The following is a 26,628-nucleotide window of genomic DNA, read 5'->3' as shown; positions in this document are numbered from 1 at the left end:
TAAGCATGCGAGAATAAGGTTAAAATCAGGAAAGACTGGTCTAACAGTGGGATGCACTTTATTTTGCCTATTTTAGCATCACAATTTCGAGTCACATCTTCAATAGAATATGGAGTAAAAGTTTTTAGCATCCACTCGTGTGCTTAATTATTATTTGGCATATAAATGATAATTGTTCTGTTTCATAACGGGTTAAAAATGTTTCCTAATTCAGTTGCTGACGCATGCGGTAACATTATGTGTCACACACAGTTTCATTATTTCCTCAAAACTATTATTAATCTACTTGCTAATCTACTGTAACTGTGGGTTACTTTCTGTTTTAACATGTTCTATCTACACTTCTGTTAAAATGGAATAAACACTTATTCTTATGTTGTTTGGATACTTTACATTAGTTTTGAGCGGTAATACAAATTTGTGTATCGATACAATACCAAGTACTGTAGTGACAGGGCAGGCAGTATTGGTCATACCAATGTTTATATTTAAAATCATTAAATGATTAAATTTTTTGTCACAACTGTCATCTGACAAAACAGAAATGTTGTGATACTAAAATGATTGATCTAATCATTGTATCGACCACATACTGATACTATATTTACTTACCATACTCAAAATGTGCATCCATCAGCCCACTCCTCTTTACATTTAAGAGCTCTCGCTTTAGCATTGGGCTGGCTTCTTGTATCCTCTCATAGCGTGTATAATACAAATACATACATATATGTGTATATATTCATATATACACATATATACAAACATATATTTATATATTATCAACTCAACTCAACTCGTCGTATTTGGAGGAAGAAGAATACTGAGTTGCATCCCAAGAACACCACACCTACTGTGAAGCATGGGGGTGGAAACATCATGCTTTGGGGCTGTTTTTCTGCTAAGGGGACAGGACGATTGATCCGTGTTAAGGAAAGAATGCATGGGGCCATGTATCGTGAGATTTTGAGCCAAAACCTCCTTCCATCAGTGAGAGCTTTGAATGGTTGACCAAATATTTATTTTCCACCATAATTTACAAATAAATTCTTTAAAATTCCAACAATGTGAATTCCTGGATTTTTTTTTCACATTCTGTCTCTCACAGTTGAAGTGTACCTATGATGAAAATTACAGACCTCTGTCATCATTTTAAGTGGGAGAACTTGCACAATCGGTGGCTGACTAAATACTTTTTTGCCCCACTGTACATACATACATACAGATATTTATATATTTACCGACATATATGTATACGTACATATATGTCTATATATATATATGTACATAAATATATACAAATACACACATATACTGTATATATAAATTGTCGCTTGATTTTATTACACAATTATTGATTGATTACATATTTTTTCGGGAAAATGTAAAAAACTTCCACAAATTTTATAGGAAAAAAAAACCCTGAAGTGAATTGTATTTATATAGCGCTTTTCTCTAGTGACTCAAAGGGCTTTACATAGTGGAACCCAATATCTAAGTTACATTTAAACCAGTGTGGGTGGCACTGGGAGCAGTTGGGTAAAGTGGCTTGCCCAAGGACACAATGGCACTGACTAGGTGGCGGAAACGGGGATCGAACCTGGAACCCTCAAGTTGCTGGCACGGCTGGTCTACCAACCGAGCTATAACGCCCCAAGCTTCCATAATACTACCAAAAAATGTACAATGTTTTTACAGCATATAAATGGAAAAAGAGAAACAGTAATACTGTTTTTACTGTAATATCTACGGTTGTTGTTTTTACAGTGTATTAAAGCAAATGGGAAAATGATACCACAGTTTTGGGGTTTTTTTACGTCAAAATTTTGGTGACTGATCTACCAGTTTTTTAACATCATTTTTACATTGCACAATTTCATGGATAACTTGCTTAAGCTGATATGTTTTTTTCCAAGATGGCGCTGCTGTAGTGGCTGCTGTAGGCAGGAGCTCTGTGCTCTTGTGTCATCCTTTTGTGTTTCCCTCTTGTTTTCATGTCTTATTATATTTTTTTGCCTTTTGGTCCGGGACCCTTTGGGACTGTGTGACAAGGGGTGGCACTTTCGTGACCTCTGTGGTGCTTTTTTTGTGGACTTCTGGATCTGCCTCCCGGGAGCCTTTTGGCCATGGAGACCAGCTGCAGGGTCTCTGCTACACCAGAGTCTGTTTGGATGTACTGGAGGAGATGCGGATGAAGGGACAGGACTGCGGAGCTAGCACTGAGCTACTGGGACGGAGAGGCTTCGCGGTGTCTTGACTGGGTGAGCAGGTGTCGGACACCTCAGTCACCTTGGACGTATCATCTCTCATCCATGCGGACTGGACACTGGCCGAGAGTGGAGTCGGCTGTCTTGGTTGCTTTGTTGGGTCTGCTTCTGTCTCTGGCCATGCTCCCTCCACCCCAGCGGACGATGGCGTGGAACACCGCAGAGGCCACCACAGTGGATATGTTTATTTTACTTTTTATTCATAGCTGTATGTAGAAGTGTCTGGTTGTATCTGCTGCTTTAATGACTTTAATGTCCTCTGTGTTCTTTGATGTTTGATGTTTCCCTCTTACACACATGTAAGAGGGATGTCTACTATGGCTATGAGTTGTTGTTGGTTTTTTTTTTGTTGTTTTTTTTGTTTTTTTCCCTTGGCCTCAGTCTGCACCCCCACTCCAGGGCCTAGGCTAAGACCGATTTTTAAAATTGTATTTTAATCTTCTATTCCCCCCCCCCTTGTTTACCTGTACGTCATCTTTTTTGTAAAGGGCGCTGGAAGCCGGCAGACCCGTCAGCGATCCTGTTCTGTCTCCCTGTAATGTTTGTCTGATCTTGAATGGGATTGTGCTGAAAATTGTAATTTTCCTGAAGGAACTCTCCTGACGGAATAAATAAAGTACTATCTATCTATCTATCTATCTATCTATGTATATGTTATGTTTAAATTTGTGAAGGTATGATCATATCATATTTGCTGCAACATTAGATAAAGTTGAAAAAAATATAAAAATTGCATGCAGTACAAGTATTTGTTTGTCAAAATGGAAAGTTGAATACATTTGGTAAGAAAAGACTCATATTAATATCAGGCTTTCGCAGGCCACATAAAAAATGTGGCCGGCCCGATAAGGCCCCGAGCCTTCAGTGTGACAACGGTGCCTTACACGGTTTGTGTTAATATTTTACAGCAGCAACAAGCGACGTCAAATCGGATTAAGACAATATTTGCCCTCAAAATACGACCACTCAAAGCTACTGGTACAATAATTTGACATTTCCCACCTGACAACGCTGAGGTACATGCTCATGACGTTAGCACCCAGTTATAATAAAACATAGTGGAGGGTGATAAACGAGACATTGGTTTGAATCCAGTGTTTTAATCGTATCACTACTATCTAACTAACTAATACTACTGGCTTGAGGCATCTTAACCAGACATCCATTCGTCATCTTGTCTACGTTGAGCACAAAAATAGCGCAGTGCGACCAAACAAAGACAGTGAGTCATGACTTAAATACCAGCACCTCCCTGGAGTGCGTAGTCATGGCGTGGGGGTTAAGAGGTTGCATTTCTTTTGAAGCGATAACAGCAGATTAAAACGTTGGATTGACGATCCAGGTTAGCCCGATACTTATGAAACTGGTTTGACAGGAGAACTGGTGACTTACGTTAATTTGATGAATCAACAGCCGACTGATAAGATCAACCGAGCCGTCACGTTGATTTGTATTTTTTTATCTTGAAAAGTCATCAAAGAATGATCATTCTTTCTATGATGATTTGAATCTCCATTCGACACGCTTCCTTGTGTTGTAGATCAGTGGTTCTCAAATGGGGTTACGCGTACCCTTGGGGGTACTTGAAGGTATGCCAAGGGGTACGTGAGATTTTTTTTAAATATTCTAAAAAATAGCAACAATTCAAAAATCCTTAATAAATATATTTATTGAATAATACTTCAACAAAATATGAATGTAAGTTCATAAACTGTGAAAAAAAAATACAACAATGCAATATTCAGTGTTGACAGCTAGATTTTTTGCGGACATGTTCCATAAATATTGATGTTAAAGATTTATTTTTTTGTGAAGAAATGTTTCGAATTAAGTTCACGAATTCAGATGGATCTCTATTACAATCCCCAAAGAGGGCATTTTAAGTTGATGATAACTTCTATGTGTAGATATCTTTATTTATAATTGAATCACTTGTTTATTTTTCAACAAGTTTTTTGTTATTTTTATATCTCTTTTTCCAAATAGTTCAAGAAAGACCACTACAAATGAGCAATATTTTGCACTGTTATACAATTTAATAAATTAGAAACTGATGACATAACGCCGTATTTTACTTCTTTATCTCCTTTAATTCAACCAAAAATGCTTTGCTCTGATTAGGGGGTACTTGAATTGAAAAAAAATTCACAGGGGGTACATCACTGAAAAAAGGTTGAGAACCAGTCTTATAAATAATATGTATTGGAAATGCTTTGGTGTGAATTATGTGTACGTTTTGCTTCACAGTTTAAATTTCAACCCACTTTCTGAATATGTTCCCTATGGATTAAAAATAAAGCCCTCTTCAAAAGTACGAGGATCTAGCTTTGAAAATGTGCAGTCAAATATCTATCTTGAAGACGAACATCACCGCTATTTTTTTTAGTTACGGTCGAAAAATAAACTTCATACACAACATGTAAATTTGCTGGTCACAACATTAGCCGCACTAAAAAAAAAGCTGCATTTACCAACATTTATCGCCTAAACCAGGGGTGTCAAACTCAAATACAGAGTGGGCCAAAATTTTAAACGGAACAAAGCCACGGGCCAAGGTTGAACAAATGAACCTTTTAATAGGAACCCAAACAAGTTTTGCATTGAATATTGAACAAGCAAGGCTTATATAACTTTATAGTGACATGCAAAATCAAGTTTCAAATAATAATAATAATAATTAAAAAATATGAATGGCATATCAAATAAAATGTAAATAAAAATTGAGTGCTTCTTTTCTATTTGCAGCCTTCTGAGGTAAATATCAAAATAAACTTTGTCCGCAGGCTAATAATAAATTTGAAAATAAAATAACAATAATGAATTAATCAAACATTCAAGCCTTGAAGTAACAAGAGAAAGTGCATTAATAAATTGTTAATTATTGCTCAGTTTGCTACACTGATTTGCTTGAACAATGAATATGGAACAAGCAATAATTATATAACTTAATAGTGCAAAATCAACATTCAAAAAACAAACGAAAAAAAAATAAATGGTGAAATAAATACAATTTAAATAAAACTTTGAATTCCTCTTTTCTATTTGCAGCCTTCTGAGGTAAATATCAACATTACATTTTTCCACAGACTAATAAATCTTAAAATAAAATTATAATGAGATGGGTGGGGTTGGTGGTGGGGGGCGGATTTTGGTGGTAGTCAGTGCTGCAAGGAATTCTGGGTATTTGTTCTGTTGTGTTTATGTTGTGTTACTGTGCGGATGTTCTCCCGAAATGTTTTAGTCAACCTTGTATGGTGTGGGTTCACAGTGTGGCACATATTTGTAACGGTGTTAAAGTTGTTTATACGGCCACCCTCAGTCTGACCTGTATGGCTGTTGAGCAAGTATGCATGGCTTTCACTTAAGTGTGTGTACAAGTCGCATATATCACGTGACTTGGCCGGCACGCTGTTTGTATGGAGTAAAAGCGGACGTGACGACATATTGCAGACAACGCTAAAGGCAGTGCCTTTATAGGGACGGCGTGGCGCAGTGGGAGAGTGGCCGAGCGCAACCCGAGGGTCACTGGTTCAAATCCCACCTAGAACCAACCTCGTCACGTCCGTTGTGTCCTGAGCAAGACACTTCACCCTTGCTCCTGATGGGTGCTGGTTGGCGCCTTGCATGGCAGTTCCCTCCATCAGTGTGTGAATGTGTGTGTGAATGGGTAAATGTGGAAGTAGTGTCAAAGCGCTTTGAGTACCTTGAAGGTAGAAAAGCGCTATACAAGTATAACCCATATAGTACCGGCGGGCCAGTTCTAATGTTAATTAGTAGAAGCATTTAGGCATTTAAGTCTCACCTTAAAACTCATCTGTATACTCTAGCCTTTAAATAGACCTCCTTTTTAGACCAGTTGATCTGCCGCTTCTTTTCTTTCTCCTATGTCCCCCCCTCCCTTGTGGAGGGGGTCCGGTCCGATGACCATGGATGAACTACTGGCTGTCCAGAGTCGAGACCCAGGATGGACCGCTCGCCTGTCTCGGTTGGGGACATCTCTCCACTGCTGATCCGCCTCCGCTTGAGATGGTCTCCTGTGGACGGGACTCTCGCTGCTGTCTTGGATCCGCTTGAACTGAACTCTCGCGGCTGTGTTGGAGCCACTATGGATTGAACTTTCACAGTATCATGTTAGACCCGCTCGACATCCATTGCTTTCGGTCCCCTGGGCGGGGGGGGGGGGGGGGTTGCCCACATCTGAGGTCCTCTCCAAGGTTTCTCATAGTCAGTATTGTCACTGGCGTCCCACTGGATGTGAATTCTCCCTGCCCACTGGGTGTGAGTTTTCCTTGCCCTTTTGTGGGTTCCTCCGAGGATGTTGTAGTCGTAATGATTTGTGCAGTCCTTTGAGACATTTGTGATTTGGGGTTATATAAATAAACATTGATTGACATTGATTGAATTTGATATTGCCTCAAGGGCCAAATGAAATTGTAAGGCGGGCCAAATTTGGCCCGCGGGCCAGAGTTTGACACCCATGCCTCAAACCATGTAGTAATGTCGCAATGGCGCCGGAGTTTAGCAGCTAATTCAAATTCATTCCGGCCTGTGTTGACCAAACAGTCTTGCATGAAATGTCATGGACAAATAACCACGGAAGTGTTCGTTCCACACACATCAGAGAAGGGGGGAGGGCACGGGACGAGAAGGAACCAGATGGGAGACTGCGGGGATCAGACTGGCTGACAGAATGTACAAAAAAAACGCCCACATAAGTACGTCCGTCAATCTGTGATGTCACAAATGGCCCATTGTTAAAAAAAAAAAAAAAGACCTTCTGATTTAACACTTTGGCATTGTTCAACATTGTATCCAATACAGCTGCACAATCATTCACATGTATTGTCGGTGTTCTGGCGAGATGTGCTCACCATTGGAATCAATGCATCGATTACATCTGTGCATGTCTATGAATCCAGGGAACGCGGATATTTAATTGCACATTGAAGGACACTTTCATGGCAGTACAACCACTACACTAAATAACTAAATTTTAGTATTTCGTCATGTTATATACATATTTCACTCCACTGAGGAGTATGGGCCGGAACTTCTTAAGGTGCCTGCGATGAGGTGGAGACTTGGATGTACGCCGCCTTCCGCCCGATTGTAGCTGAGATAGGCACCAGCGGCCCCCGCGACTCCAAAAAAAAGGGAATAAGCGGTAGGAAATGGATGGATGGATACTTAAGGTGTATATGTACTTAAAAAAAAAACGTGCTAAATTAATAATTAACGCAAAGCTGATCTACTAAACTTGTGCATAGAGGACTGCGTCTCTTAAGTAAGCAAAATAAGGAGTGCAATCCATTTAGCGTGCCTCTCTTTATCCATCCGTCCATTTTCTACTGCTTGTCCCTTAGAAATATGCATAATATATGCGGATCATCAGAAGGCCCAAAAAACTGGGAGGAAAAAAATGCAAATAGAACTATTTAGCACATGCAGTGTGATTTATCAAGACTGACATTTTGTTGCAGCTGCTGTTTTGCATCTATATTTTAGTACGCCTCAAAAGAACGTGCAAACTGGCAGACGCGCAGAAATAGTTGTGCACCAGCTACGTCCTACATATGCTTGTCATTATATATGGACTGTCATAAATAAATATCCACCCATTTTCTACCGCTTGTCCCTTTTGGGGTCGCATGGGGTGCTGGAGCCTATCTCAGCTGCATTCGGGCGGAAGACGGGGTTCCCCCCCTTGACAAATATATTAGACATATTGTTTATTCAACAATATGATGTCATAGCTGCTGGATGACTTAAGAGGCAGATTAAAACAATTTCAATTGATGCGTTTTGGTGTAGTTTGGCGTTTTTATCTTGATGTTTGTTTTTTCATATAAAAGTGATATTGTTAACATACATTCAAAATGAAAAAAAATATTGCAATATGCATTTTTTTGCATCTGAAACCTACTAGGGCCCGCTTGAAGATAGGGCCAGCATCTTCCATGATTGCACCTTTAGCACAATAAAAAAAAAAAGTGTGTTTTGTTGTTGATGCACTGCAGGACTGTGTCCAAAATACTTATAGAATGTGGTACAAGTCTGCTGCATGTTTTAAAACATAACCAAATGCCACAGGTACGAGCATGGTAACATGACTATGCAGTAAATGAGTGTCTCCATGGTGAGAGTATGCGGAAAAACTTCATATACAGTAAGTAAGGCGTTCTGCACCAGTTATCAATTGTACACGCAGTCTTAGTAGATCACACTCAACACGCCGACTAATACTACACACAATTGTATAGTTTGCACATGCTGTTTATCACATGATATTTGGATCATAGTAGGTCAGGCCTCATATGTATTATTCGATCAAGCTGGGGTGTCGAATTGATGACGCGAAATGTGGCAGTGTGTTATGGCCCAGATAAAACCCATCAAAAATTGATCAGTAGAGTTTTCATGGCCCTGATAAAAGTATAAAACCCATCAGAAATTGACTAATAGTGCTAAAGGCATCATATAACGAGAAAAAGTAAAATTATTAATACAAACCCCGTTTCCATATGAGTTTGGACATTGTGTTAGATGTAAATATAAACGAAATACAATGATTTGCAAATCCTTTTCAAGCATATTCAATTGAATGCACTATAAAGACAAGATATTTGATGTTCAAACTCACAAACTTTCTTTTTTTTTGCTAATAATTATTAACTTAGAATTTCATGGCTGCAACACGTGCCAAAGTAGTTGGGAAAGGGCATGTTCACCACTGTGTTACATCACCTTTTCTTTTAACAACACTCAATACACGTTTGGGAACTGAGGAAACTAATTGTTGAAGCTTTGAAAGTGGAATTATTTCCCATTCTTGTTTTATGTAGAGCTTCAGTTGTTCAACAGTCCAGGGTCTCCGCTGTCGTATTTTACGCTTCATAATGCGCCATAAAATGTTTAATGGGAGACAGATGTTGACTGCAGGTGAGCCAGAAAAGTACCCGCATTCTTTTTTAACGAAGCCACGCTGTTGTAACATGTGCTGAATGTGGCTTGGCATTGTCTTGCTGAAATAAGCAGGGGCGTCCATAAAAAAGACGGCGCTTAGATAGCAGCATATGTTGTTACAAAACCTGTATGTACCTTTCAGCATTAATGGTGCCTTCACAGATGTGTAAGTTACCCATGCCTTGGGCACTAATGCACCCCCATACCATCACAGATGCTGGCTTTTGAACTTTGCGTCGATAACAGTCTGGATGGTTTGCGTCCCCTTTGGTCCGAATGACACGATGTCGAATATTTCCAAAAACTATTTGAAATGTGGACTCGTCAGACCACAGAACACTTTTCCACTTTGCATCAGTCCATCTTATATGATCTCTGGCCCAGAGAAGCCGGCGGCATTTCTGGATGTTGTTGATAAATGGCTTTCGCTTTGCATAGTAGAGCTTTAACTTGCACTTACAGATGTAGCGACAAACTGTATTTAGTGACAGTGGTTTTCTGAAGTGTTCCTGAGCCCATGTGGTGATATCCTTTCGAAATTGATGTCAGTTTTTGATACAGTGCTGTCTGAGGGATCGGAGGTCACGGTCATTCAATGTTGGTTTACGGCCATGCCGCTTACGTGGAGTGATTTCTCCAGATTCTCCGAACCTTTTGATGATATTATGAACCATAGATTTTGAAATCCCTAAATTTCTTGCAATTGCACTTTGAGAAACATTGTTCTTAAACTGTTTGACTATTTGCTTATGCAGTTGTGGACAAAGGGGTGTACCTCGCCCCATTCTTTCTTGTGAAAGTTTTTATACCCAATCATTGCACCTACCTGTTCCCAATTAGCCTGCACACCTGTGGGATGTTCCAAATAAATGTTTGATGAGCAATCCGCAACTTTATCAGTATTTATTGCCACCTTTCCCAACTACTTTGTCACGTGTTGCTGGTATAAAATTATAAACTTAATGATTATTTGCAAAATAAAAAAAGGTTTATCAGTTTGAACATCAAATATGTTATCTTTGTAGCATATTCAATTGAATATGTGTTGAAAGGGATTTGCAAATCATTGTTTTGCGTTTATATTTACATTTAACATAATTTCCCAACTCATATGGAAATGGGGTTTGTACTAATTATGAACAAAAATACAAATATTTGTCTTTAAATATATGGGTAATGTATAATAAACCTTTGTATGAGATGTTTACATTACAAATTATATGATGACGCTTCCACCCCTTGCCGATTGTATTGTACCATATGTCCCGGCAAGAAATCTGCGTTCAAAAGACTCCGGCTTATTAGTGATTCCTAGAGCCCAAAAAAAGTCTGCGGGCTATAGAGCGTTTTCCGTTCGGGCTCCAGTACTCTGGAATGCCCTCCCGGTAACAGTTCGAGATGCTACCTCAGTAGAAGCATTTAAGTCTCACCTTAAAACTCATCTGTATACTCTAGCCTTTAAATAGACCTCCTTTTTAGACCAGTTGATCTGCCGCTTCTTTTCTTTCTCCTATGTCCCCCCCTCCCTTGTGGAGGGGGTCCGGTCCGATGACCATGGATGAAGTACTGGCTGTCCAGAGTCGAGACCCAGGATGGACCGCTCGTCGGGACCCAGGATGGACCGCTCGCCTGTATCGATTGGGGACATCTCTACACTGCTGATCCGCCTCCGCTTGAGATGGTCTCCTGTGGACGGGACTCTCGCTGCTGTCTTGGATCCGCTTTGGACTGAACTCTCGCGGCTGTGTCGGAGCCACTATGGATTGAACTTTCGCAGCATCATGTTAGACCCGCTCGACATCCATGCTTTCGGTCCCCTAGAGGGGGGGGGTTGCCCACATCTGAGGTCCTCTCCAAGGTTTCTCATAGTCAGCATTGTCACTGGCGTCCCACTGGATGTGAAGTCTCCCTGCCCACTGGGTGTGAGTTTTCCTTGCCCTTTTGTGGGTTCTTCCGAGGATGTTGTAGTCGTAATGATTTGTGCAGTCCTTTGAGACATTTGTGATTTGGGGCTATATAAATAAACATTGATTGATTGATTGATTGATTGAACACTAAGCTTTACCAGACATAAAAATAGATTATCGTGTATCCTAGTATCAAACATTTGTAAATCAGAAAAGAGGAAAATCCTCAAAATGCCCACTTTAAAAATGGTGTGGTATTTGAGAATTTACATATGATGTAATCTGCAAAAATCTATATTTTGAAAAGTAGACGGGGTAACGATGTTCCACCTTTTGCGCATGGATGAATAACAGTGTTTTGTTATTTTTGTGTGTCTCAGGGCATTCAATCGATCACAACCGGACTGTTTGGTTTGTCTTAGAAGACGTTTCTAAGACGTGATATAAACCCCAGTGTTTTGGCACCTGCCGCAAAACTAGATCTGACCAATCCAATTCTATGAGCAGGAACTAACGAAGCCTACTCGGATCAGAGGCGAGACGTCTTCTGAGACAAACCAAACAGTCCAGTTGCGATCAATTGAATTCCCTGAGATGACAATGGCCTGGAAGAATGAGAACATTCATAGACATATTTTGGTTTGCCTTATCCTGTTTTTTTATATGACACCAAACGCAGAGGGCAAGGGGTATTGTGTTGATTGTAGTTAGATGGGTGTACAGAAAAAGAAACAAATCTTGATAAAAATGTCTGCAGACAAATTGATTTGAACTTTTGCTAAGTTTACGAACCAAAATAGACAATGATACGCTTCCCGTCATCTTACTTTACCTTCTTTGAACTTGAAAGAGACTTTCTCGCTCGCATAGAGACGATCAATCAGTTGGCTGATTGCTTCGCAATTTTTTTTTTGTTACGCCCCCCCAGGATAAAAGAAGACATTTTGTGCTGACCCCAATCTCCACCAAGACTATAATATTGTTATCAGTACACCTGTGCATAACATTGAATCCTTATTAACATTAAAGAAAACAAAACAAAAAAATATATAGATCAACTTCCAACAGAAAATACTTTAATAACATTGTTTTTTTACTTTGTAACATTTCTTTAAGTGAATCAATTTGCCTACAGCAGGGGTCACCAACCTTTTTGGAACCAAGAGCTACTTCTTGGGTACTAATTAATGCGAAGAGCTTCCAATTTGATACACACTTAAATAAATTGCCAGAAATAGCCAATTTGCTCAATTTACCTTTAATAAATAAATCTATATGTATAAGAAAATGGGTATTTCTGTCTATCATTCCATCAAACATTTTTTTTCCTTTTACGGAAGGTTTTTTGTAGAGATGAAAAAAACACTTCATTGAACGGTTTAAAAGAGGAGAAAACACGAAAAAAATGAAAATTAAATTTTGAAACATAGTTTATCTTCAATTTCGACTCTTTAAAATTCAAAATTCAACCGAAAAAAAGGAAGAGAAAAACTAGCTAATTCGAATCTTTTTGAGAAAATTAAAAAAATAATTTGTGGAACATCATTAGTAATTTTTCCTGATTAAGATTAATTTTAGAATTTTTAAGACATGTTTTAAATAGGTTAAAATCCAAACTGCACTTTGTTTGAATACATAACAAATTGGACCAAGCTATATTTCTAACAAAGACAAATCATTATTTCTTTTAGATTTCCCACAACAACTTTGAAATATGATTTAAATTTGATTCTACAGATTTTCTAGAATTTCCAGAATAATTTTTTTGAATTTTAATCATAATAAGTTTGAAGAAATATTTCACAAATATTCTTTGTCGAAAAAACAGAAACTAAAATTAAGAATTACATTAAAATGTATTTATTATTACTTCCTGAATATATTTTACACCCCCGCGCCCCCAACCCCGCCCACCTTACCGACGCACGAGGGGGGGTGTTAAATATATTCAGGTAGTATCACGGATGCAAAGGATTCTGGGTATTTGTTGTGTTGCGTTTATGTTGTGTTACTGGGAGTAACTTTGTACTTGTGTCATCGGATTTGCGGCCTTATGTTTTGGACACTTGGGTGAAGAGAAGGGCGGAGCTTTCTACCGATCACCACCTGGTGGTAAGTTGGCTGCGATGGTGGGAGAGGATGCCGGACAGACCTGGGAGGCCCAAACGCATTGTGAGGGTCTGCTGGGAACGTCTGGCAGAGTCTCCTGTCAGAGAAAGTTTCAATTCCCACCTCCGGAAGAACTTTGAACATGTCACGAGGGAGGTGCTGGACATTGAGTCCGAGTGGACAATGTTCCGCGCCTCTATTGTCGAGGCGGCTGATCGGAGCTGTGGCCGCAAGGTAGTTGGTGCCTGACGGGGCGGCAATTCTAAAACCCCTTGGTGGACACCAGGGGTGAGGGATGCCGTCAAGCTGAAGAAGGAGTCCTATCGGGTCCTTTTGGCTCATAGGACTCCGGAGGCAGTGGACAGGTACCGACAGGCCAAGCGGTGTGCAGCTTCAGCGGTCGCGGAGGCAAAAACTCGGACATGGGAGGAGTTCGGGGAAGCCATGGAAAACGACTCCCGGACGGCTTTGAAGCGATTCTGGACCACCGTCCGCAGCCTCAGGAAGGGGAAGCAGTGCACTATCAACACCGTTTATGGTGCGGATGGTGTTCTGCTGACCTCGACTGCGGATGTTGTGGATAGGTGGAAGGAATACTTCGAAGATCTCCTCAATCCCACCAACACGTCTTCCTATGAGGAAGCAGTGCCTGGGGAATCTGTGGTGGACTCTCCTATTTCTGGGGCTGAGGTCGCTGAGGTAGTTAAAAAGCTCCTCGGTGGCAAGGCCCCAGGGGTGGATGAGACCCGCCCAGAGTTCCTTAAGGCTCTGGATGCTGTGGGGGTGTCTTGGTTGACAAGACTCTGCAGCGTCGCGTGGACATCGGGGGCGGTACCTCTGGATTGGCAGACCGGGGTGGTGGTTCCTCTCTTTAAGAAGGGGGACCGGAGAGTGTGTTCCAACTATCGTGGGATCACACTCCTCAGCCTTCCCGGTAAGGTTTATTCAGGTGTACTGGAGAGGAGGCTACGTCGGATAGTCGAACCTCGGATTCAGGAGGAACAGTGTGGTTTTCGTCCTGGTCGTGGAACTGTGGACCAGCTCTATATACTCTCGGCAGGGTTCTTGAGGGTGCATGGGAGTTTGCCCAACCAGTCTACATGTGCTTTGTGGACTTGGAGAAGGCATTCAACCGTGTCCCTCGGGAAGTCCTGTGGGGAGTGCTCAGAGAGTATGGGGTATCGGACTGTCTTATTGTGGCGGTCCGCTCCCTGTACAATCAGTGCCAGAGATTGGTCCGCATTGCCGGCAGTAAGTCGAACACATTTCCAGTGAGGGTTGGACTCCGCCAAGGCTGTCCTTTGTCACCGATTCTGTTCATAACTTTTATGGACAGAATTTCTAGGCGCAGTCAAGGCGTTGAGGGGTTCCGGTTTGGTGACCTCCAAGTCTGAGTCCATGGTTCTCGCCCGGAAAAGGGTGGAATGCCATCTCCGGGTTCGGGAGGAGACCCTGCCCCAAGTGGAGGAGTTCAAGTACCTAGGAGTCTTGTTCACGAGTGAGGGAAGAGTGCATCGTGAGATCGACAGGCGGATCGGTGCGGCGTCTTCAGTAATGGGGACGTTGTACCGATCCGTTGTGGTGAAGAAGGAGCTGAGCCGGAAGGCAAAGCTCTCAATTTACCGGTCGATCTACGTTCCCATCCTCACCTATGGTCATGAGCTTTGGGTCATGACCGAAAGGATAAGATCACGGGTACAAGCGGCCGAAATGAGTTTCCTCCGCCGTGTGACGGGCCTCTCCCTTAGAGAGAGGGTGAGAAGCTCTGCCATCCGGGAGGACCTCAAAGTAAAGCCGCTGCTCCTTCACATCGAGAGGAGCCAGACGAGGTGGTTCGGGCATCTGGTCAGGATGCCACCCGAACGCCTCCCTAGGGAGGTGTTTAGGGCACGTCCAACCGGTAGGAGGCCACGGGGAAGACCCAGGACACGTTGGGAAGACTATGTCTCCCGGCTGGCCTGGGAACGCCTCGGGATCCCCCGGGAAGAGCTGGACGAAGTGACTGGGGAGAGGGAAGTCTGGGCTTCGCTGCTTAGGCTGTTGCCCTCACGACCCGACCTCGGATAAGCGGAAGAAGATGGATGGATGGATGGATGGATACTGGGAGGATGTTCTCCCGAATTGTGTTTGTCATTCTTGTTTGGTGTGGTGTGGCTTCACAGCGTGGCGCATATTACTAAGAGTGTTAAAATTGTTTATATCACAACCATTAGTGTACTCTGTGTCACCCAGTATGCCTTTAATCTTGTATGTGTGATTGCGGAAGCTGCATACAACATGTTGCTGGACTGACAACCAGATCGTACATGCTTAGAAGGCAACAAAGCCAATGGCTTCATAGTACGCCCTAATACTTATTAACTGGGTGACTACCGGCAGTTATTCTAGAGAATGTTTGCGTCTCCTATTGACTTCTTCGCTTTGTGACACGGGTCCTAAATGGCTCTTTGAATGGTAAAAGATACCGATCCCAGAACTATGTACAGTATATCAAATATTTCCGAATGGTTCAACCGCCACCCGCCCGAAACTAATTAAAATCTATTTTTTCGTCATGTCACCCGCCCGACCAGCGGTTTATCCGCGGGATCCGCGGATGAGAACGCAAACCGCACATCTCTAATGGCTACAATGAGCACGTTTTGTAATGCACAGCTTTTCGAAGCGGGTTTTTGAAGCATGATATTGCGTGATACAGATAAAGCATGTTACCCGGGGTCACGTGCACCCCACCTGCCTTAAGGGTTTATAACGCCGTGTGTTGCATTGGAGTGCACTTACTGATCAATGCCGTCAGAGATGGGTTTTTTATTTTTTTATTTCTGTCAACTGACTTTTTATTTTTAAGGGAAATGTTGGATACAACTGTACACCCTAATAGACTCATAGCAAAAGCGATAATACGGGAAGTGACTAAACTTATTTTACTGGCATGTGTGAGTGCGGACGTCACGCTGCTTTTTGTATTAACCACACCTGCAGTCGGACGTGAGGTAACTGTTGTGTCTCAACATCTGCGGTGCAATCACACTTCTCCCTCTCGTCTCAAAGTGGGATATGCCCTGACATGTTTGTCTCTGCTCTGCACGTCCACTCGCAGACATGTGACTGACTAATCCCTTGACGTGGATGACTGTGTCACACACACAATCTTGACCTGGCACACCCATGCCAGCCTCTGCTCACATGCTGACAGGCACATCAGCTGTTTCCGTAATCCTTTCGGACAGATTTTTGAACAGGTCAATCAGAGGAGCACGGCTTGACCTTGATGCAAAGATCCGATCCAAATTTATTTTCAGATACGAGACATTGTCCCCTCGCCAAATCGCGCTTCAAATTGTGCGGCTTCACGACACTGCAGATTTTTTTTAAATGAAAACAGATATTCTTAGGCATATTGTGCACATTTTTGGCCTAAAATGAGTGTCAAATTAAGACATATTTATGTTTTACATGTATTATAGTGCAGCATTTGTCTTATTTATGTTATGTTGTGGCGATCGATAAAGATATTCTGTTCCCACGGTAAGGGCATACTTGCCAACCTTGACACCTACGAATTCGGGATGGAGGGGTGAGGTGAAGGGCGGGGTTTGGGGGTAGCGGGTGGTGTATAATGTGGCGTCCCAGAAGAGTTAGTGCTGCAAGGGGTTCTGGGTATTAGTTCTGTTGTGTTTAGTTAAGTTAATGTACCAATGATTGTCACACACACACTAGGTGTGGTAAAATGTGTCCTGTGCATTTGACCCATCCCCTTGATCACCCACTGGGCGGTGAGGGGAGCAGTGGGCAGCAGCAGTGACGCGCCCAGGAATCATTTTTTGGTGATGTAACCCCCAATTACAACCCTTGATGCTCAGTACCAAGCAGGGAGGTAATGGGTCCCATTTTTATAGTCTTTGGTATGACTCGGCCGGGGTTTGAACTCCCAACCTACCGATCTCAGGGCGGACACTCTAACCACTAAAAGTTAAAGTACCAATGATTGTCACACACATACTAGATGTGGCGAAATTATTCTCTGCATTTGACCCATCACCCTTGATCACCCACTGGGAGGTGAGGGGAGCAGTGGGCAGCAGCGGTGCCGCGCCCGGGAATCATTTTTGGTGATTTAATCCCCAATTCCAGCCCTTGATGCTGATTGCCAAGCAGGGAGGTAACGGGTCCCATTGTTATAGTCTTTGGTATGACTCGGCCAGGGTTTGAACTCACAACCTACCGATCTCAGGGCGGACACTCTAACCACTAGGCCACTGAGTAGGTGTTTATGTTGTGTTACGGTGCGGATGTTCTCCCGAAATGTGTTTCTCATTCTTGTTCGGTGTGGCTTCACAGTGTGCCGCATATTTGTAACAGTGTTAAAGTTGTTTGTACGGCCACCTTCAGTATGACCTGTATGGCTGTTGATCAAGTATGCCTTGCGTTCACTTAAGTGTGTGTATAAGCCGCATGTATTTTGTGACTGGGCCAGTACGCTGTCTATATGGAGGAAAAACGGACGTGACGACATGTTGTAGAGGACGCTAAAAACGGTGGCTTTAAGGCACGCCCCCAATATTATTGTCCGGGTGGAAATCAGGAGAAATTCGGGAGAATGGTTGCCCCGGGAGATTTTCGGAGGGGGGGGGGGGGGGGGCACTGAAATTGGCGAGTCTACCAGGAAAATAGGGAGGGTTGGCAAGTATGGGTTAGGGTGAACAAAGCTAACAACAACGCGAAGGCTAGTCTTGGCGCTATTGTATCTTCACCGCCTCAATCCAGTTCACCAACTTTAGGCAGAACAACTTTTTGATGCACTCCTGCCTCATCAATAACACATATCCTCCACTTAATGTTGACAAGACTACTATCAGTAGTGGGCAAAGCTAAGTGGAGATGAATGACTGTATGTCGATGCACTTCATCTTAGACATCATGACATTGGTGAGTCTTTGGGGTGAACGATGTGGGACACACAAGGCTAACAACACGGAATGCTAACAACACGGACAATGGTCAAGTTGACCAACTTTTGACAGAACAACTAATTCCCATGGTTTCGGCACATTTGAAACCAGTTCTAACTTAGAGGAACTATCCGGGATGTGACAAAATATGTCCATGTATTTCCTGTGTTGTAGTGGCCGGGTGACAACCACTACAATGATACTTGGGGTATCCTCCAGGCTACCAGTGAGTAGGGTAATCAACATTAAAACACTCTACATTGGGTGAAAGGAGTGTAAAAGTAACTGTACTGGTGTTATTTCATGTTTAGAAGTCTCTAATTATGTTAAAAGACCTATTTAGAAGGTTGCAAACAGTGTTTTATGCACCAGTAAATAACCGATTTATCAAGTCCAATCCAACCTACTTTATTAGTATAGCACATTTAAACAACAGAAATGTTTCCAAAGTGCTGCACAACAATATTAAAAACAATATTCAAATATTATCCTTAGGTCCACCAATGACTGAATAAAAACAAAAAAATAAATACCGTATTTCCTTGAATTGCCGCCGGGGCGCTAATTAATTTAAAACCTCTTCTCACTCCTGCGCTTACCAAAGGCATGCAGTAAAAGTAAGCATGCGCTAATTATTTTAAAACCTCTTCTCACTCCGGCACTTACCAAAGGCATGCAGTAAAAATTTGAGTGTGATGTAAGCTTGGACCTAAATCTTCTTCCCTTTATGCGATTTCAAGTTACTGGTATTGAAATAAGCCTCCTCCATTGTGAAAATGATGACAGGGGAAGTGTCACTCTTGACGTCACAAGTTTGACCCGGCAGTAATTCAAGGCAGGCGCATACTATATGCCCTGCGGCAATTCAAGGAAATACGGTAAATATAAAACCAATATAAAAACAATATAAAAATAAACATGATTAAAAACAATGTTAAAGGGCAAAATTAATTAAAACAATAAATAGAAATCCACATTTTAAAAACACAGAGGACCACACAACTCATGTAGTGTTAAAAGCCAAAGAATAAACGTGGGTCTCAAGACGAGACAAATCAATAATAAGTACAGGTATACTTTGCCACGGTCAGGCATCGGACCAATTAGCCGCAATAAATAGGGAGCCATTATATCTCTCCATCCATCCATTTTCTACCGCTTGTCCCTTTTGGGGTCGCGGGGGTATTGGAACCTATCTCAGCTGCATTCAGGCGGTAGGCGGGGTACACCCTGGACAAGTCTCCACCTCATCGCAGGGCCAACACAGATAGAAAGACAACATTCACACTCACATTCACACACTAGGGCCAATTTACTGTTGCCAATTAACCTATCCCCAGGTGCATGTCTTTGGAGGTGGGAGGAAGCCGGAGTACCCGGAGGGAACCCACGCAGTCAAGGAGAGAACATGCAAACTCCACACAGAAAGATCCCGAGCACGGGATTAAACTCAGGACTACTCAGGACCTTTGTATTGTGAGGCAGATGCACTAGCCCCTGTTCCTCCGTGTTTTCCGGAACCAGTATATATCGAGTACAATTTTACTTGTGGAATGGTTTTGATTTAGCTGAGCTCTACTTGACTTTGTTGTAGTTAAATGCTTTTTTTTTTTTTTTTTTACTTCAAAACAGTACACAGATAAGAAACTGTTGGAGGAGACCGAAGGCAGAAGGAATATTGACCTCCGCAGCAAAATAGTGGCTGTGGAGTATAATATACTTCAGGTGTTATGCAGTGAAAAAGAGATATTAGTGTAATCAAAAGCAGATACTCGACTTTAACAAGCAGGGATTGACCTTAACACGTTTAAGAAATAAACACCAACTTAGAGTGATGTCATGCTGGGAAAAGAGCGCAATGGGCATGTGTGTGTCCCAACTGTGGGCCTCTCAATTTAAAAAAAAAAAAACGACTCCCAACTTTATTGTGAGCCAAATTAACACATTGCAGACAGGATTCCCTTACTTTCCATATAAGGAAGTGAAACGGAGACGAATCTGATCAGCCTGGCAGCCTCTCTTTGAGAGCTTATCTTTTTTTTTTTTTTTTGCCAGACACGAAAATGCAAGCGATTTAATCTACAGCCCTTTGAAGATGACCGCTGACGTCTACCTGTAGACAAGTAGTCTACTGGAGTATGTTAGGAACTCACAACTGCAAATATGAAAACCAGAAATGTAGCCTTACCTGTGTTTCTCCAGCTCGTTGTGCGACGATCTGAAAGGCAACAGACAAAAAGACAGGAATGAGCAAAAGACGAACATGCAACTATCTGCGCGGTCCATCCATCCATCTGTTATTGTGCTTTATCCTGCTGAGGGCTAGAGCCTATCCCAAAAGTAGACCCGACTTGGACAGGCTATCTGTCAATCCCAGGGTGATTATCAATGGCTGACTGAACGGGGTCAGACCCATGCCAGCTATATACCTATAAACCAGGGGTCGGCAACCCGCGGCTCCAGAGCCGCATGCGACTCTTTGATCACCCTAATGTGGCTCAGCTGCTCAATTGCCGACCTCAACGATTATTCCGGGAGGTTTTCGGATTTTAGTGTATCTCTCAGAAATCACCCTGGGATAACATTCTCCAATTTTCCCCTGGACTCCAATATTGAGGGTGTGCAGTGATAGCAATGCCTTTAACCCCCTCTACAACATGTCGTCGCACCCGCTTTTATACCACGCGATCTGCATGCCGACTGGTCATATTCTATAATTCAGCCTCTGTTAATACACGAAAGTGACTGCAATGCATATTTAGTCAACAACCATACAGGTCACACTGAGGGTTGTAATATAAACAACTTTAACACTCTTACTAATATGCGCCCCACTGTGAACCCACACCTAACAAGAATGACAAACACATTTCGGGAGAACATCGGCACTATAACACAACATAAACACAACAGAACAAATACCCAGAATCCCATGCATCCCTAACTCTTCCGAGCTACATTATACACCCCCGCCAGCACCAAACCCCGCCCCCCTCAACCGACGCACGGCTTCTACCAACCTCAACGGATGCGATGAGGTTGGTAGAAGGTGGGGATTGAACCAGGAACCCTCAGGTTGCTGGCACGGTCACTCTCCCAACTGCACCACGCCGTCCCTGACTATGGAAGGAACCATTTATTTTAAAAAAATACAAACGTTTGGGATGACCTGATACAGTTTGGAGATAATGTTTTTTTCTTTTTTGTGTGCACAAAAAAATGAATTCACATTTGATTCCCAATTCTAATACATCCCAATTCTAAATTCATAAGAAATGTTAAAAAATTAATTAAAAAAAATTACAAACTTTTATTTTTTAAATGTATTTTTTAATCATCCATCCAGGCATCCATTTTTGACCGCTTGTCCCTTTTGGGTTCGCTGGAGGCTGTCTCAGCTGCATTCGGGCAGTAGGCGGGATACACCCTGGACAAGTCGCCACTTCATCCCAGGGCTATTTTTTAATCAGAATCCTTTAAACAAAAAAAAAACATTTCAAAGGCAATCATCATGTAACCAGAAGGAGCTTTTCTAACAGGACACCTGTTTAAAAAACCTTTCATTATAATAATATACCGAATCATACATTGCGAGGATCGGTTTTAATGAAGAATCTTGTTGAATCACGAATCAACTATGAATGAAATCGTCACTCCAGGAATCAGAATCGGATCGGATCATTAGGTGCCCGAAAATTCACACTCATAGTGCCTTATCAATCAGTTTGGAGATTGGGTCCTATGAATTCCGCGTTGACGGAATGGCTGATGCCAATAAAAATGGGAAAAGTCGCATAAATTAAAACAATGTGACTCAAATGTTATTGTGAGGAAATGGAACGTTTGTCTGTGGGAACTCACGTTTAGGGACCCGGACTCAAAGCAACCACTTAAAACACAAAAAGCTGATCAGTTCTCAAATGACTTCTCCATGTCATGTGATAGTTTTCTTTTTTTTTTTCTTCCAAATTTTATGACTACTTGTCCAAAAGCCGAATGAAAAGCATGGACAACCACCTTGGTAATGCTAATGTTAACTAATTGACACAACCCCCAAGGCTAGGTATTGTAGCCTTACATTAATATTAATACTGGGCAAAAGTGTCCAATGATATATTGTATCAATACATGTAAGACGTTTTGCATTTAAATTCAAGGGTCAGAGAGCTTTAGGAGCAAATTTTTAAGTTTTATTTTAGAAGATATTTCTGCATTGAATAATGGGATCGAATTTGTAAGATAGCGTTATATTTTTAAACAAGATATGAATTGAGAAATTATCGTAATATCGATAAAATTAATTTCACGTTAAAATTGAAAAAATCCATGAATGGTTGGTTGTTTACTATGATGAGTCATGATTGGTTTATATTAAGCCAATCAGAGACAAGATAGGGCGGGTCATCGAACCAGGAAGGGAAATTACAACAGACATCCCAAATGATGACGAGAGAGTCGTAGGAGAGAAGAGCGATTAATATTTTTTTTAAACTAGTGGAATATGGCCGAGGGATTCTCTTCTTTTGATGTTTCCTTTAGCGACGTAGACCACGTCCAGGTAACCCACAATTAGACAAATGTATGAGTCTGGATAAAACATTAATTTGAGTTGTTTACCATGTAAGCCTGAATCAAAACTGTTCCCGAGTTGCATATTTTGCACGTGAATCTATTATTTGCACAGCTATGTTATTTATTTTACGTAGAAAGAATAGTTTTCTGTTTTATTTATGTTAGGTACTTCTGTGCTACTTAAACAGTTTATTTTCTGTGCTGTTACTACTCATCTTGACTAACTGGGTTAATAAAAGTACCACTGACTGTTTGCAATACGGTTGTCATTCACTTCAATTTCACTGAATCTCGCTCAAAAATTAAAATTTGTATATTTTTCCTTTTAAATACCCTATATTGCCAAAAGTATGATGAGAATCAGGTGTCTTAATCACTTGGCCCGGCTACAGGTGTACAAAATCAAGCACTTAGGCATGGATACAGTTTCTACAAACATTTGTGAAAGAATGGGCCGCTCTCAGGTGCTCAGTGATTTCCAGCGTGGAACTGTCATAGGATGCCACATGTGCAACAAATCCAGTCGTGAAATTTCCTGGCTCCTAAACATTCCAAAGTCAACAATTGGCTTTATTATAAGAAAATGGAAGAGTTTGGTGCAGCAGGAATTATGGTGTGGGGTTGTTTTTCAGGAGTTGGGCTTGGCCCCTTAGTTCGAGTGAAATGAACTTTGAATGCTCCAGGATACCAAAACATTTTGGACAATTCCATGCTCCCAACCTTATGGGAACAGTTTGGAGCGGGCCCCTTCCTCTTCCAAAATGACTGTGCACCAGTTCACAAACCAAGGTCCATAAAGACATGGATGAACTTGACTTGCCTGCACAGAGACATGACCTCAACCCGATAAATTAGGACGGAGACTGAGAGCCAGGCCTTCTCGACCAACATCAGTGCGTGACCTCACCAATGCGCTTTTGGAAGAATGGTGGAAAATTTCCTACAAACACACTCTGCAACCTTGTGGACAGCCTTCCCAGAAGAGTTGAAGCTGTAATAGCTGCAAAAGGGGGACCAACATCATATTGAACCCTATGGGTTGGGAATGGGATGGCACTTCAAGTTCATATGTGAGTCAAGGCAGGTGGCCAAATAATTTTGGCCATATTGTGTATACATTGAATATCGGATTGAAGAAAAAAATATATTGACATATACTTTTTCATCCATATCTCTCAGCCCTAATGGGATATAGGGCATTCTTGGATGTTAAGAAGGACAACAATGTACACCAAACTGAAAACCTTATAGGCCTACTGAAATGAGATTTTCTTATTTAAACGGGGATAGCAGGTCCATTCTATGTGTCATACTTGATCATTTCACGATATTGCCATATTTTTGCTGAAAGGATTTAGTAGAGAACATCAACGATAAAGTTCGCAACTTTTGGTCGCTAATAAAAAAGCCTTACCTTTACCGGAAGTATGTGCGCGTGACGTCACCGGTGTGAGGGCTCCTCTCATCCTCACATTGTTTATAATGTGAGCCTCCAGCAGTAAGAGCAATTCGGACCAAGAAAGCGACAATTTCCCCATTAATTTCAGCGAGGATGAAAGATTCGTGTTTGAGGATATTGATAGCGACGGACTAGAAAAAAAAAAAACACGATTGCATTGGGATGGATTTAGATGTTTTTAGACACATTTACTAAGATAATTCTGAGAAATCCCTTATTTTTCTATTGTGTTGGTAGTGTTTTAATGAGTTTAATAGTACCTGATAGTCGGAAGGGTGTATCCACGGGTGTTTGAGGCCAGTGTCTGATGGAAGACGACAGCAGCTGTACCGACGGCACAAGCTCAGCTGATCTCCGGTAAGTGGCGACTTTTTACCAAAATTTTCTCACCGAAAACTGCTGGTTGACATTTGGTCGGGATCCACGTTCACTTGACCGCCCTGATCCATAATAAAGTTTCACCTCTGGGAATTTTAAACAAGGAATCACAGTGTGTTTGTGTGGCTAAAGGCTAAAGCTTCCCAACCCTATCTTTCTACTTTGTCTTCTCCATTAGTAATTGCACAAATTGCAAAAGATTCAGCAACACAGATGTCCAAAATACTGTGTAATTATGCGGTTAGAGCAGACAACTTTTAGCTGTGTGTGTGCGCAGCGCTAGTACTTCCTTACAGTCCGTGACGTCACGCGTACACGTCATCATTCCGCGACGTTTTTAACAGGACACTTTGCGGGAAATTCAAAATTGCAATTTAGTAAACTAAAAAGGCCGTATTGGCATGTGTTGCAATGTTAATATTTCATCATTGATATATAAACTATCAGACTGCGTGGTCGGTAGTAGTGGGTTTCAGTAGGTCTTTAATAAGTTCCGAACTGTGAATTTTGTGAACCGTTCCGTCCCTTGAGAGGACTGTTTTAGAATAACTCACATTCTTTCATCCTTGAAACGTTCCTCATTTGTAATGCCCGGGATTGAAGATTGGTAAAGATACTATTCGTTTTTCTACCTTTAAAATAATGTGGCCGTATTGTAGTAGGCAGAGAACAGGTCGTAGGTCATTCTGATTGACATACGTGGCACACAAGTGAGTGATTGCCGGTCGTTAGTATTTAAGTGAGGGCAAACCGGAAGGTACCCAACACCGTCCCTTCCACACACAAACAAGCAACATGCACTCACTGCTGTTATTGCCCACATGCTGACCGAGGAGCAGTGTGGATAACACCCCCCCCCCCCCCCCCCCCCCACCCACCCCCTCAGACGTCTGGAGGCCTCCATTGCTGCAGAATTCCACAGCCAGTGGGCTATTCCGAGGAGCGGGCAACCCCCACCAGACCGCCCCGGTTACGAATCGCAGGGACGGGGAACAGCGAGCCGTGTTGTCGACGAGGCCGTCATGGATACCACAACAATAAAAACAAAAACAGGGACGACAAAAGTGTGAAGCGGCGGGGGCGTGAGTGGGTGGCAGACGCACAACAAGCCCTTTCATATTTTGCGGGCCGGGTTGGGAGCCCTTGTGCTGGCGAAGCAGCGGTTCCCACAGCTGTGTCGGCGACTGCAAGGCATCAGAGTGGGCACCACGGGATGCGAATGGCGGTATAGAAAATGTGCTGTCTGTGTAAAACCATTTACGTGACAGTGACCCAGTAAAAAGTGCTTATAAAAAGTGGAGGCAATGGTTGTCATGGCGATCCCTGGTAGCACAGGCCTGCAAAAAAACGACTAACAATGGGGCCACTAGACGGCAATAGTGCTCACTGACGGTACATATGATATCGTACATCAAAAATGATATGTGCATAGAGTTTTTGTAAGTAAAAACCTTTTTCAGCACGCAGTAGGAGTGTGGTATATTTGCTGCCGAAGCGCTATAGCTCTGTGGTCCACATCATCCATATTTAAAGTACCGGAAGAGTGGAAAAGCAAGTTGACTTCACATGCTTAATTGTGTTTCATTGTATCCTTTAAAGCAGGGGTCCCCAACCTTTTTGCATCAGGGACCGGTTTAATGTAAAGATGTCCGATAAATTTTTTTAAATGTAATAACGGAAATTATAGGTATCGGTTTGAAAAAGTACAGGGCGCCAATAAACCTTAAAGGCACTGCCTTTGCATGCCAGCCCAGTCACATAATATATGTGGTTTGTACACACACACAAGTGAATGTAAGGCATACTTGCTCAACAGCCATACAGGTCACACTGTGAGGTTGGCCGGATAAACAACTTTAACACTGTTAAAAATATGTGCCACACTCTGAACTCACACTAAACAAGAATGACAAACACATTTCGGGAGAACATCCACACTGTAACGCAACATAAACACAACAGAACAAATACCCAGAATCCCTTGCAGCACTAACTCTCCAGGGATGCTAAAATATACATCT

The 26,628-nt window shown here is 42.0% G+C and overlaps 1 protein-coding gene across 1 annotated transcript in view; it reads right to left on the bottom strand.

Moving 5' to 3' along the window:
* mxd4 (MAX dimerization protein 4) overlaps positions 1 to 26,628 on the bottom strand; it is a 91,470-nt gene that overhangs the window by 57,382 nt on the left and 7,460 nt on the right. The window contains exon 3 of the mRNA XM_061912305.1: positions 20,387 to 20,416. Within this exon, the coding sequence (XP_061768289.1) occupies positions 20,387 to 20,416 (30 nt within the window). The remainder of the gene's footprint in view (positions 1 to 20,386; positions 20,417 to 26,628) is intronic.

This window comes from Nerophis ophidion, linkage group LG01 (genome assembly GCF_033978795.1).
Source record: "Nerophis ophidion isolate RoL-2023_Sa linkage group LG01, RoL_Noph_v1.0, whole genome shotgun sequence".
Taxonomy (NCBI): Eukaryota; Metazoa; Chordata; class Actinopteri; order Syngnathiformes; family Syngnathidae; genus Nerophis; species Nerophis ophidion.
The sequence above is the reverse complement of the archived record's forward strand: the minus strand, read 5'-3'. Positions and strand labels throughout refer to the sequence as shown.